The sequence below is a fragment of the Lycorma delicatula genome, chromosome 3, assembly GCF_047948215.1.
Source record: "Lycorma delicatula isolate Av1 chromosome 3, ASM4794821v1, whole genome shotgun sequence".
NCBI lineage: Eukaryota > Metazoa > Arthropoda > Insecta > Hemiptera > Fulgoridae > Lycorma > Lycorma delicatula.
In genome coordinates this window covers 66,241,852-66,254,682 of record NC_134457.1, presented here as the reverse complement: position 1 = coordinate 66,254,682, position 12,831 = coordinate 66,241,852, and the positions used below count along the sequence as shown (strand labels likewise).

Genomic DNA, 12,831 nt, shown 5'->3' with positions numbered 1-12,831 from the left:
ATTCAAATGGGAAGTTCTCAACCATCCATTGTATAACCCAGACCTAGTACCTAGCAATTTTCATCTCTTTCGAGAATTGAAGGCATGATTGGACGGACAACACTTTTCCACCAACAAAGAACTTCAGGAGGCTGTCAAGACATACCTTACCTCACTGGCAGCAAACTTCTTTGAAAGCTGGTGTCACATACGAGATAAATGTCTCAATCATTTTGGTGATTATGTAGAAAAATAAGTTAGATACTACTCAACTTTTAGTAATAAAATCATTTTGTTATGTCAATGTGTCTGTTTTTTATAGCCCATCACAGGTTGAAAAAAAACAGCCCACATATATATATATGATTTTGTTTAACATATTTATTAATACCACTGTTTTATTTTTCAATAATATTAAAATCAATAAATCTATCCAAGCAATGGGTGCACAAGCTGTAGTGTTTACAACCAAATGCTGACAAATATAATTCAATTATATTTCAAAATTTGACAAAGATGACTTTTTTATGTAGCAATTTTTAAAATTGAATGTTCTTTAAGAAAAGGATGATAGAGGGACCTCTGAACATATATTACTAATTAAGAAGTAAAAAATGAAATAATAAGAAAGCATCTTTGTTGCATTCTATTTGTATTTGTATTCTATTTCCTATGCAGATTCACTGATTTGAATGTATAGTATTTCTAAGTAAGCATCAAGAATATTCATCAGAAATTAGAAGCCCACACATTCACATAAATGAGAATTATAAACAAAACTAAATTCTAACAAACAGAACTTAACAAAACATTATACCTACTCCAATATTTTTAATTAATTTCACATCTTCTTTATATTTGTGATAAGAATCACATGCTATATCACCATTGGAATGATCTTTAATTAAATCAGGTTGTGTGCGAGTATAAAAATCCCATATGTTCTCTCCTTTACCTGCAAAAAAACATGGCTTACAATAAAGATGCATAGTTTTATTCAGCAATATCTCATATAAAACAGTAACAAAACCAGAAAGATGTTTAACAATTGACGTGAAATAAAAATATCAGATAATCCAGGTTAAAAGGTAAGTCCTTCAACCCTAGCAAAGGACCCCTGTGAATACATCAAAGCACTTTTGATTTTTTCAATATTCATTTCTACCAGATTAATTTTGTATATTACAATGTAACACTTATACAATGAGAAAAGGTATTACGCTTCCACTGCAGTTTTAATAAACAACTAACCATCTACAAGATATTCTAATTATTTAATATAAAATTCAGTGGCTTTCACAAAAACATTCTTGATTTTGATGTGTACTTTTCTAAATTTATAAATATCAGTTCACAACTTGCCATAAGCAAATAATCATAAGGGCTCACAAAACTTACATTAACATATAGATTTTGTGATGTCTTAGGATTATTAGCCCACGATACACTCTTAGCAAAATCAAGTTCTGACATTAGCATTTAGAGCTAAACTGACACATTGCTGAAATAAACTCTTCCAGGCACTGCACATATAAAAACAATGACGTCTACAATAAAGAAACGACGTGGACTTGTTGGAAACACATTATATTATACCTAACCTTACTCTAAATGTCCTAACCACCCTAACTTCAACTAGCATAACACTACAATTTCTCAATCTAAACTAGATGCTTATGTGTTAAAATGTTTGAGCTCATTCCAACAAACATGTAATTGGACAATATCTCAAGTACTATGTCAAAATTTTAGGGTGAAAGTCAATGATGAATCTGTAATACATGGTAAAGTTCAATAAGCTTTTTGAATTGTGTTTATCGAAAGGGTGCAAGCCTTCTAAGAATATTGTAAAAAAAGAAAACAGTTTAAAATTTTAAGAGAAATTAGAATAAAGAGAAAAAGCTATTATTTAAAATTTGAATAATAAATATTTTAATTTCACGAAACAGTTCTATAATTTCAAGAAATATTCCATTGCCTCCCAGGTTTCTTTGTTTATCAGTGAGCAATTTCTTCTTATGGGATTACCTTTAAAGCAAAGTATACAGTAATTGACCTGCTATAGCAGAAGAACTAAAAGCCAAGCTCTGAATACCAATTGCTGAAATTCTTGTAAAATGTTATGTCAAACCATATAGTTCCACTACAATACTACAGGAGTGTTTAACAGAGATGGAGCTCACCTGCAACATGTGTTCTTCAAAAAATAAATTTTGTACATGTATCCATTAACGACATGGTTTTTTTCTATTTAAATGATTTAATTAAATTTACTTAATATAATTTTTTCATAAGAATATTTAATTTTCAAAATTTCCTGTTTCCCTGAGTTGTAAATAATATGTATTTCCCTAAAATACATATGCATTTATGAAAAAAAATTCTAAAGAAAAACATTTACTGATGAATACTGAAAATGCATAAATCACTCAATAAATTAACAATATGAAAAAAATGTTACAATATTTTCTTCATTAAGGATGAAATGTATAACAAAATTTAAAAGAAGGGAATTTAAATAAAAACCTGACCATCTTCATTCCAAGCACCTTCCACTTGATATGAAGCAGATGCACATCCAATGAAAAATTCTTTTGGAAATGTACGAGAATCCTCCATTGTTTCATCTAAACCTTTCAAGTTTTCAGCAGATTTATGACTAACAAAATGTATTTGTTCACTTAGAATACCAATTACTGCAACAAAAATCTTAAATGAACACATGTGAGAAAAATTAAAATTAAGTACAACTTTTTTTTAATAATGTAAGTACATAAATGTAAAATACAATTAGTTAATTAAATTAACCCATCAGGTTGGTCTAGTGGTGAATGCATCTTTGCAAATCAACTGATTTTCAAGTCGTGGATACCGGTGTTCTTTGGTGGTTGGGTTTCAGTTAACCACACATCTCAGAAATGATCAACCTGAGACTGTGTAAGACTGTACTTCACTTACACTCATACATATCTTCTTTTTTTCCCATACCTAGGAGGGTAGACCAGCTAATGCATTGCGCACCCTCAGAGGTTGCCTTTGCCTCTAACATACCGAGACCCCATGGGACTCGGCTATGATGTTCCCCATGGGGGTCGTTCAGCCAGTAGGCTGGGACTGGATCTTTTATATGCCTGCCTCTAACCACACCCCCTCTCTAGGGAGGGATCCAGCCAAGTCTCTGTCTTTTTTTATTACCCACGAACTCAGGGGATCACTGGTCAGTCATCAAGAGTGGTCCACCTCAGCAAACCACCCTCTCATGAGCAGAGCTGACCCTACCTCCAGGTTGCCCCGTTTCACACAACAGCATCTCGTTCTTAGTCTTTATAATATTTGTGACTAAGGTTGCTACGGCGTTCCACTCACGATGTCCATTTAACATGTATTGTACATATCCGTTGTCAGTCCTTGAATGGCCCATGTATGCCTTACACTCATACATATCATCCTCTGAAGTAATACCTGACGGTGATTCCTGGAGGCTACTCAGGAAAAAATGCTGCTATGAGTGAAAATTTTTGTGCAGAATCAATTAGTATAATATAATTTTGGATAAAAGTTACAAAAATTATTTATTATATTTAAACTGTAATAGAGCCAGTAAGCCCAATTACAATTTGGGCATGGATTTTTTTTAACCGCAAAATCAAACATTTGTCTAAGAAAACATTACAATATCTTATATATGAGGCCTTAAGTTTGGGTAATTTTCTATACAACTGGCTTTTTAATAAAACTGAATCATTCAATCTACAATTACAGTTATTCTTTGGCTTTTAATCTTGTTTTCTGCAGATGAATATTTACATGCAACTTTAGTTTTGTTTTATATAATAATCATAAATTTTTTAACACGATGGAGTTTAAAATGTAAATTCACCTAGACTTAGTGAGATGACATACTCGTACATTGTCATTCAGGATCTACAGGTGATTACAAATGAAATGAAATTTTCAATGGTTTGTAAAAAATTTATTTTTCAAATATGGAGATTATTACTTACATGGTTTTGAACAAAATTTTCTATAGTTTGTACCTGTGTTTCATAAGTGCAATGTGAGTCACATGAGAAATATCAAAACGGTAATTCAATTCACTCCAAACACTTAAACATATTTTATCAATTCAACATTATAACAATGCTTGTAATATTTTGTTTTAAGTCGCATTCATTTACATGAAAGGAAGACACAAAATGTTGTCCTTTATATAGCTCTACAAAAAGTGGCTTTATGTCTTATAACAAACTTTTGTCACAAGACATGAAACCTGGACTTCTTATTGGCCAACATATTAATGTCATGTTTTTACCCAAGGCCAATCCAACCTCTTGGAAAGCGTTAATCCAGATAATTTTGAACCTTTATGTGATAATGAGGTGAGAGATCCATCTTGTACTTTAGGAAATTGCTCAGAGTATTCCTTGAGTTGAAGCATTCATCTAATATATCAAAGTAAATTCCTTTACTGTGTTGATGAAAAAAGAATAGTCTATACACTGTTTCAAAGGAAATAGCATAAGACACATTCACTTTACGTAAACCGCATATATGTTGTATACTTTCTTTAGGTTTTTTGTTCACTATATTTATATGTTGCGTTCACTGATCTTTCCACCAAAAAAAATTAAGCAAAGAAAAGAAACATCTTCTTCAAAAACACATTCCAGCATGTCTATAAGAAATCATTATGCAAAACTTCATTGTCGTTACCTAAACATTATATTAATGGCAATTGTATAAAGTGTTATACTCAACCATTTCCATAACATTTTTCACATGGTCAGTTGGGGAATATGTAATTCTAAACTTGCTGACAGTAGTCCAGGTGATTTACCTGGACTACATTAGTTTGTGTATGACACAAACACGACTGACTTGTTTTTCTGACACAGAAGGTCTTCCAGAACTTAATTTTTTAAGCAGTGATTTCTAATTGTTTTTTGCAGATGGACTGCTTTATTGGAGATCATTTGTTGTAGTTTGTTCTGAAACACCATTGAATGACAATAAAGCAGTTTGTTTTGGCTAATTTGAGTGTTAAAAAGCTCTCTCTACAGGAGTAGTGGCCGTCTTTCCAGACTGGGTATGTAACACAATAATCAGCACTGATGTCAACAATAGCAATCATAACAATTTAAAAAATTCCTTACAAAACCATAGTTAGTGTTTTTTTAATGTAAAAATTAATATTTTTTAAAAACTATAGAAATTTCCTTTCATTTTGTACATGAAAAAAGTAGATGCTGGAGTCCCATTTCTACAGCTATGTTTTTTTTTTTTTTGCTTCAAATGTAAATTTAACATATTTTCTTTAATTTAAATCAAAGTAAACAGAGAAAATATGTTGTTTTTTTTTAATTCAAAAAAATTGAGTGAATAACAGACAATATTTACAAAGAAATGGCAAACTACTCATATTTTCCATCAATATATCTATTTCAACCAAACCCAGTACCTTAATGCTGATTCCATTATTCTTATTATTATTTACAATTATTATTATTTAATATATAATTACATGTTACAAGATCCAGTATTCGAATAGTACATTTGTATATAATATGAACTCAAAGAATGCAGCATAGTGTATGAATTAAATTGTGGACTAAAATAAATAATGGTCTCTATGAGATGAATATTTATCAATGTACATTAAATAATTATAAATAAATCTACATTTAAGATGTATGAGTATCACATCAGCATTTATATGAAGTTATTTGTCATTTGATCCAATCTTTTATCTACCTCGTTACTATTCCCTATATGTTATTATTCTGTATTAATCTCATAATTTTGATATACTCACTATAGCATACATTTTCAGCTATCTGTTTTACACTACATTCTAATCTTTATTTTTTGCCAAACAGATCTTGTTATTGCTCAATTAACTAAACTAAGATGTCTTAACATATGACCTACCAGTTTAGATTGCCTATTTCAGATTATGTATAATTTTCAGTTCTTTTCCTTAAAGTATAATCATAATACATCAAAAATGGAATGCTCAGTAAACCAATGGTTAAAATTCACTTTGCTTTGTCAAACTTCCCACCAAATCTTAGAGTCCTTTCATTTTAACTTTAATATATTTCTTCAAATTATAAAAATCTTACAATCAAAATGATACCAAAAAAACAGATTTTAATTCACAGCTATTTCCAAGAATTCTTATAGATAAATGTTTATGATTAACACTAATCTTATATAGATTTTAACAGCTGTAGGGTTTATCATAAGTATTCACGAAGAAACAAAAATTACAAACATTGATTTCAAACGGTAGTTTCATATTTGACACAAAAATGTCATAGAATTACTAAACAGTATAAAATACTGATTGGTGCTTGCTTATGCCTACATCACTATTTTCCAAAAATTAAAAAAAAAACAAAATTCCACATCAAAATATCAAAGATTTAACTTCAGTATTTAGTAATTCAAATAAATTGTTTTATGTGTAGAAAAATACATATACATTTATCAACTTGGTTAGAATTTAGTTAACTAGATATTTAATAATTTTAAGAGCAGATGATAAAGAAATACTAAACAAATACATTTTCTTAGTAAAATGTTAGCTCTTGACAATGTGTCTGGTTACACAAATATAAATTAAAATACATTTAAAGATGTGGAAAAAATACATCAAACTAAGGGACAAAACTCTAGAAAACACGATTCTATTACCATCTCATATGATATATTAAAAAAATTAACATATTTTGATACGTAATACACATGTTAAAAACAACAATATTCATTATGTTAAATAAAAACGTTTATGAAAAAAGTAACATACATCAATCAGTTTCAAGTTTGAAGTAAAATGACTTTCATTTCTTTATTACACGACTACCCAACAAGGAATGTAATGTATTTAGGGTGTATGTATGTATATATGTTCCAGTGTAGCAGCTCAAAGCTTAAACCGATTCAGATTAATGACCCTGCATTTGAATTCTTAAGCTACTGGAGGGTCAGAGGCTATATAAATATATATATATAAATGTTTAAATAAATTTGAAAATTTGAAAAACTGTATCAGATAAATGAGTCGTTTTTGCATAACTCGCACCTCAACACTTCATTCTGAACGATTTGGAAACCTTGTATATGTGTGAGTTTGTTGTGTTACTAGTGTTTTTACATGACTGTCCAAAAAGGAGTGTAATGTATTTAGGGTGTATGTTCGTTTGTTCCACTATAGTAGCTCAATGGCTGAACCGATTAGATGTATAACCCCACGTTAGAATTTTTAGATTAATGGAAGTGTCATAGACTCCAAAAAATAGGTAAATATATATATTTTAATTTTAAAATAATTTAAAAGATTTGAAAAAAAATTATATTATATTCAAAATTATCACTCATACGCTCTTTAATTTTCCTATATTAGTTATTATCCTATATTAAAAATCAATGTTTGTCAGCAATGTTTTTTTTTGGCAGTCGTGTTTTTTAATTTTTAATACTTATCTCTTGTTTCAGGTATTGATCATAAAATAAAATTGGATGTTACTTTAAATAATATTCAATGAATGGACCAAGAAAAATGTATCATATCCACTGACCACAGTGGTGAAACAGTAACATCTTTGAATTTTATTCAACGGATTCTGAGTTTTGAATCAGTGCAGGCATTTTTCATATGCTGTAGAATTCATTTTTCATAAAAAAAAAACTGAGGAAGGTTGTTGATCAGGGATCAGTCTATAGTATTAGAGTGAAAAATTAATAAATTATTACTTATGTAAATTATAAATATGGTTAAAATACAGAAGATTGGAGAAAGTTGATTTTTTTTTTTTTTTTCTTATTAATATCGCCACACAAGCGATCAGGATTCGACCTCTGGACCTCTGGATTAAGTTCGAGATGCTACCACTCCATCATGGAGATCAGCAATTTGTACTGATATGATAAGTAACACATTTATTTATAAAATTAACACATGGTTTCTTAAACATTATCATAAATATTATCCAACTTTTCAAACAAAATATTTAATTATACTATATCTTCATTTTATAAATCACATAACCATAAATTTAGACTAGTTTTTCAGTGTTTTTTCATAATTTTTCTAATAAATCCTGTCATTAATTTTTTTTTAAGAAGCAACTAATACACCGACATTATATGTGACAAAAATTTAATTAAAAATAGATTACAAAAGCATTTTCAAAAGTGAATTCTTTAATAACTAAATAAATAATTAAAAAAAAACAATGTATATTTAATATTTTATATTACACATAAGTGAATGAACACGTTTTGTTTAAAAGGAACTTTAATAATCAAAATGATAATAATAAAATAACTATAAAAGCAGGGTCAATTTAAAAAATAAAAAAAGTAAAAAAGGAACCTTTGTTCCATTATTTAATTCTTATAAATTTTGAAATTTTAAAAATAAACTTTTTTGAGGAATCTATACATTTTGTTTTAAATTGGTAATTAAAAATTTTTCAGAATTAATAATGAATATAATCACAAAACTGAATAAGAAATAATTATACTTAAAGTAATTTTATAACTTAATAATTAGGTACAAAACTGGCCAGTTTGTCTAGTGGATATAGGATTCCCATTCAGCACTTATTTATGTTAATTACCAGCAAAGTTCTCACATTTTATATAATTTCATCCAGTGATTAAAAAAGTTACTGATATCAACATCTTACTATACTTACTAAATAAATATTAAGTAACAATAATAAAGATAAGTATTTTGATTTAAATTAAAAATTAATAAATAAATAAATACCTATAACAATTGCAAAAATTCCAGAAAATATAGCAATAGAGATACAACAATAAAGTGGTAAAACATGATTTTCAGTCATAATCAACAAAACAATAGAATCAACTTCCTCTCACACAACAAAAACACAACTTCACTGATGGCGCAGTCAAAATTAATATGTTGGCTGAACGGAGTTGAAACTCGTACTGATCATGTGAAAGGGATGAACAAATTGGTCTGGCATTGGCCGGTAGACACAACGTTACCAGATCGCTCGTAGTTAACCAATCTCATTACTTTTCTTACACATCACGTATATATGTTCCAGCGTAACAGCTAAAAGCTGGAACCGATTCAGATTAATGACCCCGTATTGGAATTCTTAAGTTACTGGAGTGTCAGAGGCTATCTAAATATATGTGTGTGTATATGTATATATATTATTATTATTATTATGCTTTTACGGCCAACATGGGACCACTTAAGTCAATTTTAGTTGGATCTTTTCTGAGAAAAGCGTGTTATTTTACTCTTTCGAGCTGCCCAGTATTTCTTCATCCGTTCAGATCTTGCTTTCTTTTCTTCATCTGTAAACACCCTCTTCGTTGTATTTTGTCGTTTGTCTGTCTTTTGTTTAAATCTAATTCTTCTAGCTTTGTAATTTTTCCAGTTTTATTATGTAGGTCAGTCAGGGAAATTCCCAATTCTTTCATATCTTCTCTAATTTCTTTGATCCATCCTACTTCTAGCTTTTGGAACCAGAGCTTTTCAATGATATTTCTTGACAGTCTTGTTTCCAGTGTCCTTATGAGATGACCGAAGAAAGAGATTCTTTTTTTCCGCATAGTATCAGTAACAGGCTCTATTTCTCGATACACCACCTCAATCCACCACAATCCACCATTGGCCTTCTTTTTGGTGTTTTTTATTGATACACGTTCTGACAATTCTCCTCTCTATTTTCAGAATTTTTTCAATTCGGTTTTTCTGAGTGATTTTGAAAAGGGTCTCGCTTCCGTAGGTGACTTCTGGCTGTACTACAGTTTTATAATGTTTAAGTTTTGTTTTAGCAGAAAGGCATTTTTTGTTATATGTTGACCAAGTTAATTTTTGGGATTTAATCATTTTATTTGTCCTGTTTTGCCATGTCACTTTTTCATTTGAATTATAACTTATTATTTCCCCTAGATATTTAAATTGTTTTACTATTTTAATTTTCTGATTGTTTACCGTAATGTGCTCTATTACCAGAGGATCTATGGCCATTAGTTCAGTTTTTTCGAAAGAGATATGAAGCCCTATCTTTTGTGCTAGGTTTTGAAGGCTCATGATTTGTGTTTTGGCTTCTTGAATATTATTTGCTAAAAGAGCGAGGTCATTTGCAAATCCTAGGCAATTTAGTGTGATGGAGTTTTTCTTAGTACCCATTTTTATATTTTTGGGATTTATTTCATACCATTTTCTCATGACAAATTCGAGGGCGCAGTTAAAAAGGAGTGGTGAGAGGCCGTCTCCTTGCCTCAATCCAGTTTTTATGTAGAAGGGTTGAGAGAGTTCACCTCTGAATTTCACTCTGGACTGGGTATTGGTTAAAGTTAATTTTATCATGTTTACGAGTTTAGGGTGAAGGCCCAGGTTTCTCAGAATATTCAGCATGGATGGTCGGTGTATACAATTATAGGCCCTTTCAAAGTCGACGAAGGTGATTATTAGTTGTTTTTTCCGTCTTTTATATAAGTCCATCATAAGTTTTAGGGATATTATTTGCTCCGAGCAACCTCTCCATGGCCTAGATCCCCCTTGGTATTCCCCAAATGTATATATATATATATACATTTGGGGCATTTTTCATATGCTGTAGAATTCATTTTTCATAAAAAAAAAACTGAGGAAGGTTGTTGATCAGGGATCAGTCTATAGTATTAGAGTGAAAAATTAATAAATTATTACTTATGTAAATTATAAATATGGTTAAAATACAGAAGATTGGAGAAAGTTGATTTTTTTTTTTTTTTTTCTTACTGATATTTCCACATAAGCGATCAGGGTTCGAACCCGAGACCTCTGGATTAAAGATCGATATACTACCACTCCACCATGGAGATCAGCAATTTGTACTGATAAGTAACACATTTATTTCTAAAATTAACATATGGTTTCTCAAACATTATCATAAATATTATTCAACTTTTCAAACTAAATATTTAATTATAATATATCTTTATTTTATAAATCATGTAACCATAAATTTAGACTCGTTTTTCAGAGTTCTTTCATAATTTTTCTAATAAATGCTGTTATTAATTTTTTTTTAAAGAAGCAACTTATACACTGACATTATATGTGACAAAAATTTAATTAAAAATAGATTAGAAAAGCATTTTCAAAAGTGAGCTCTTTAATAACTAAATAAATAATTTTTTTAAATGTATATTTATATTTTATATTAACACATAAGTGAATGAGCATGTTATTAGTTTAAAAGGAACTTTAATAATCAAAATGATAATAATAAAATAACTATAAAAGCAGGGTCAATTAAAACAATAAGATAAGAAAAAAAGGAACCTTTGTTCTAATATCTAATTCTTATAAATTTTGAAATTTTAAAAATAAACTTTTTTGAGGATCTATACATTTTGTTTTAAATTGGTAATTAAAAATTTTTCAGAATTAATAATGCATATAATCACAAAACTGAATAGGAAATAATTATACTTAATTTATACTAAATAAATATTATACTTGAAGTAATTTTATAACTTAATAATTAGGCACAAAACTGGCCAGTTTGTCTAGTGGATATAGGATTTCCATTCAGCACTTATTTATGTTAATTACCAGCAAAGTTTTCACATTTTATATAATTTCATCCAATGATTAAAAAAGTTACTGATTTCAACATCTCACTATACTTACTAAATAAATATAAATAACAATAATAAGGATAAATATTTTGACTTAATTTTAAAACTAATAAATAAATACCTATAACAATTGCAAAAATGCCAGAAAATACAGCAATAGAGATACAACAATAAAATGGTGAAACATGATTTCCTATCATAATCAACAAAACAACAGAATCTACTTCCTCTCACTGATACTGCTTCTTCACAAATACTAACAGTCTTACAATGTTCAATACTAGCTACCATAACACAACATTTACTGCACACTAGAGTGATAAGCTGCAGTTGTATTTTCAGTGGGTTAACATCTGTTTTATACAAAACAATAATAAAAAATATGACCATAATTATGATAAATACACAAACTTAATTTCCACATTTACAACCATCAATAAAATACTTTTCCTTATCTTTTTATTACACTTTCAAAATAAAATACAATTAAATATAACAAATGAATACATTAAACAAAAAATAAAACAATTTAGTTGTAAAGATTTTCATTATGTTAACTTTATACAAATGAAGTTTTAAAGTTCCAATTAACATGTTTACTTTTTTTAATACTTTCCTCTTTTAATAATATTAACTTTTACATATTTAAAATGTAATGAAATTTTCTAACTTTTTTCGACAGAATGTTTTCATTTTTTGGGGAAGGGAATCTTTATTAGTAAACAATCAACAAATAATAAAAACCAATAAAAAAATAATCAGAAAGCAAATAAAAACCTAAATCAGGTTTAATTAGCCTTATGCTTTTCAGCAAATAAAAACTGATTACAACAAATATAAGTAATATATTCATTTTAAGGTTCTTTAAAAAAAAGAAGAAAAATTTATTTTTCTGAAAATCTGTAAAAGAAATATGCAAAAAATTTCAAAAATCAATTTTTTAAGTAGTAGTTTTAGAACAAAAAACCAATAAGAGGTTGTATTCCAAAAAAAAATCATAAAAGGGTTTAAAAATTTTCACTCAGAAAATTAAAAAAAACTATATTATATATAAAAAATTTTTAAAAAAATAAATTCTCAATAAATACACACACATTTACACAAAATGCAAGTAATTGTGGTATGAATGTAAACTCTGTCACACGGTGATGAGATTATAATTGATCTTCTCCAAATTATGCTAATAAATAAGGTTAAATCATATATGTTAACAGATCTACTGATATTAAA

The 12,831-nt window shown here is 28.5% G+C and overlaps 1 protein-coding gene across 1 annotated transcript in view; it reads right to left on the bottom strand.

The window, feature by feature from the left end:
* Positions 1-11,866, bottom strand: part of LOC142321140 (lactase/phlorizin hydrolase-like) — a 122,791-nt gene extending 110,925 nt beyond the window's left edge. Inside the window, exons 1-3 of the mRNA XM_075359133.1 lie at positions 11,723-11,866; positions 2,511-2,675; positions 801-934 (exon numbers count right to left, since the gene is read on the bottom strand). Of these exons, the coding sequence (XP_075215248.1) occupies positions 801-934; positions 2,511-2,675; positions 11,723-11,801 (378 nt within the window). The 5' untranslated portion in view covers positions 11,802-11,866. The remainder of the gene's footprint in view (positions 1-800; positions 935-2,510; positions 2,676-11,722) is intronic.
* Between the last annotated feature and the right edge of the window lie 965 nt (positions 11,867-12,831).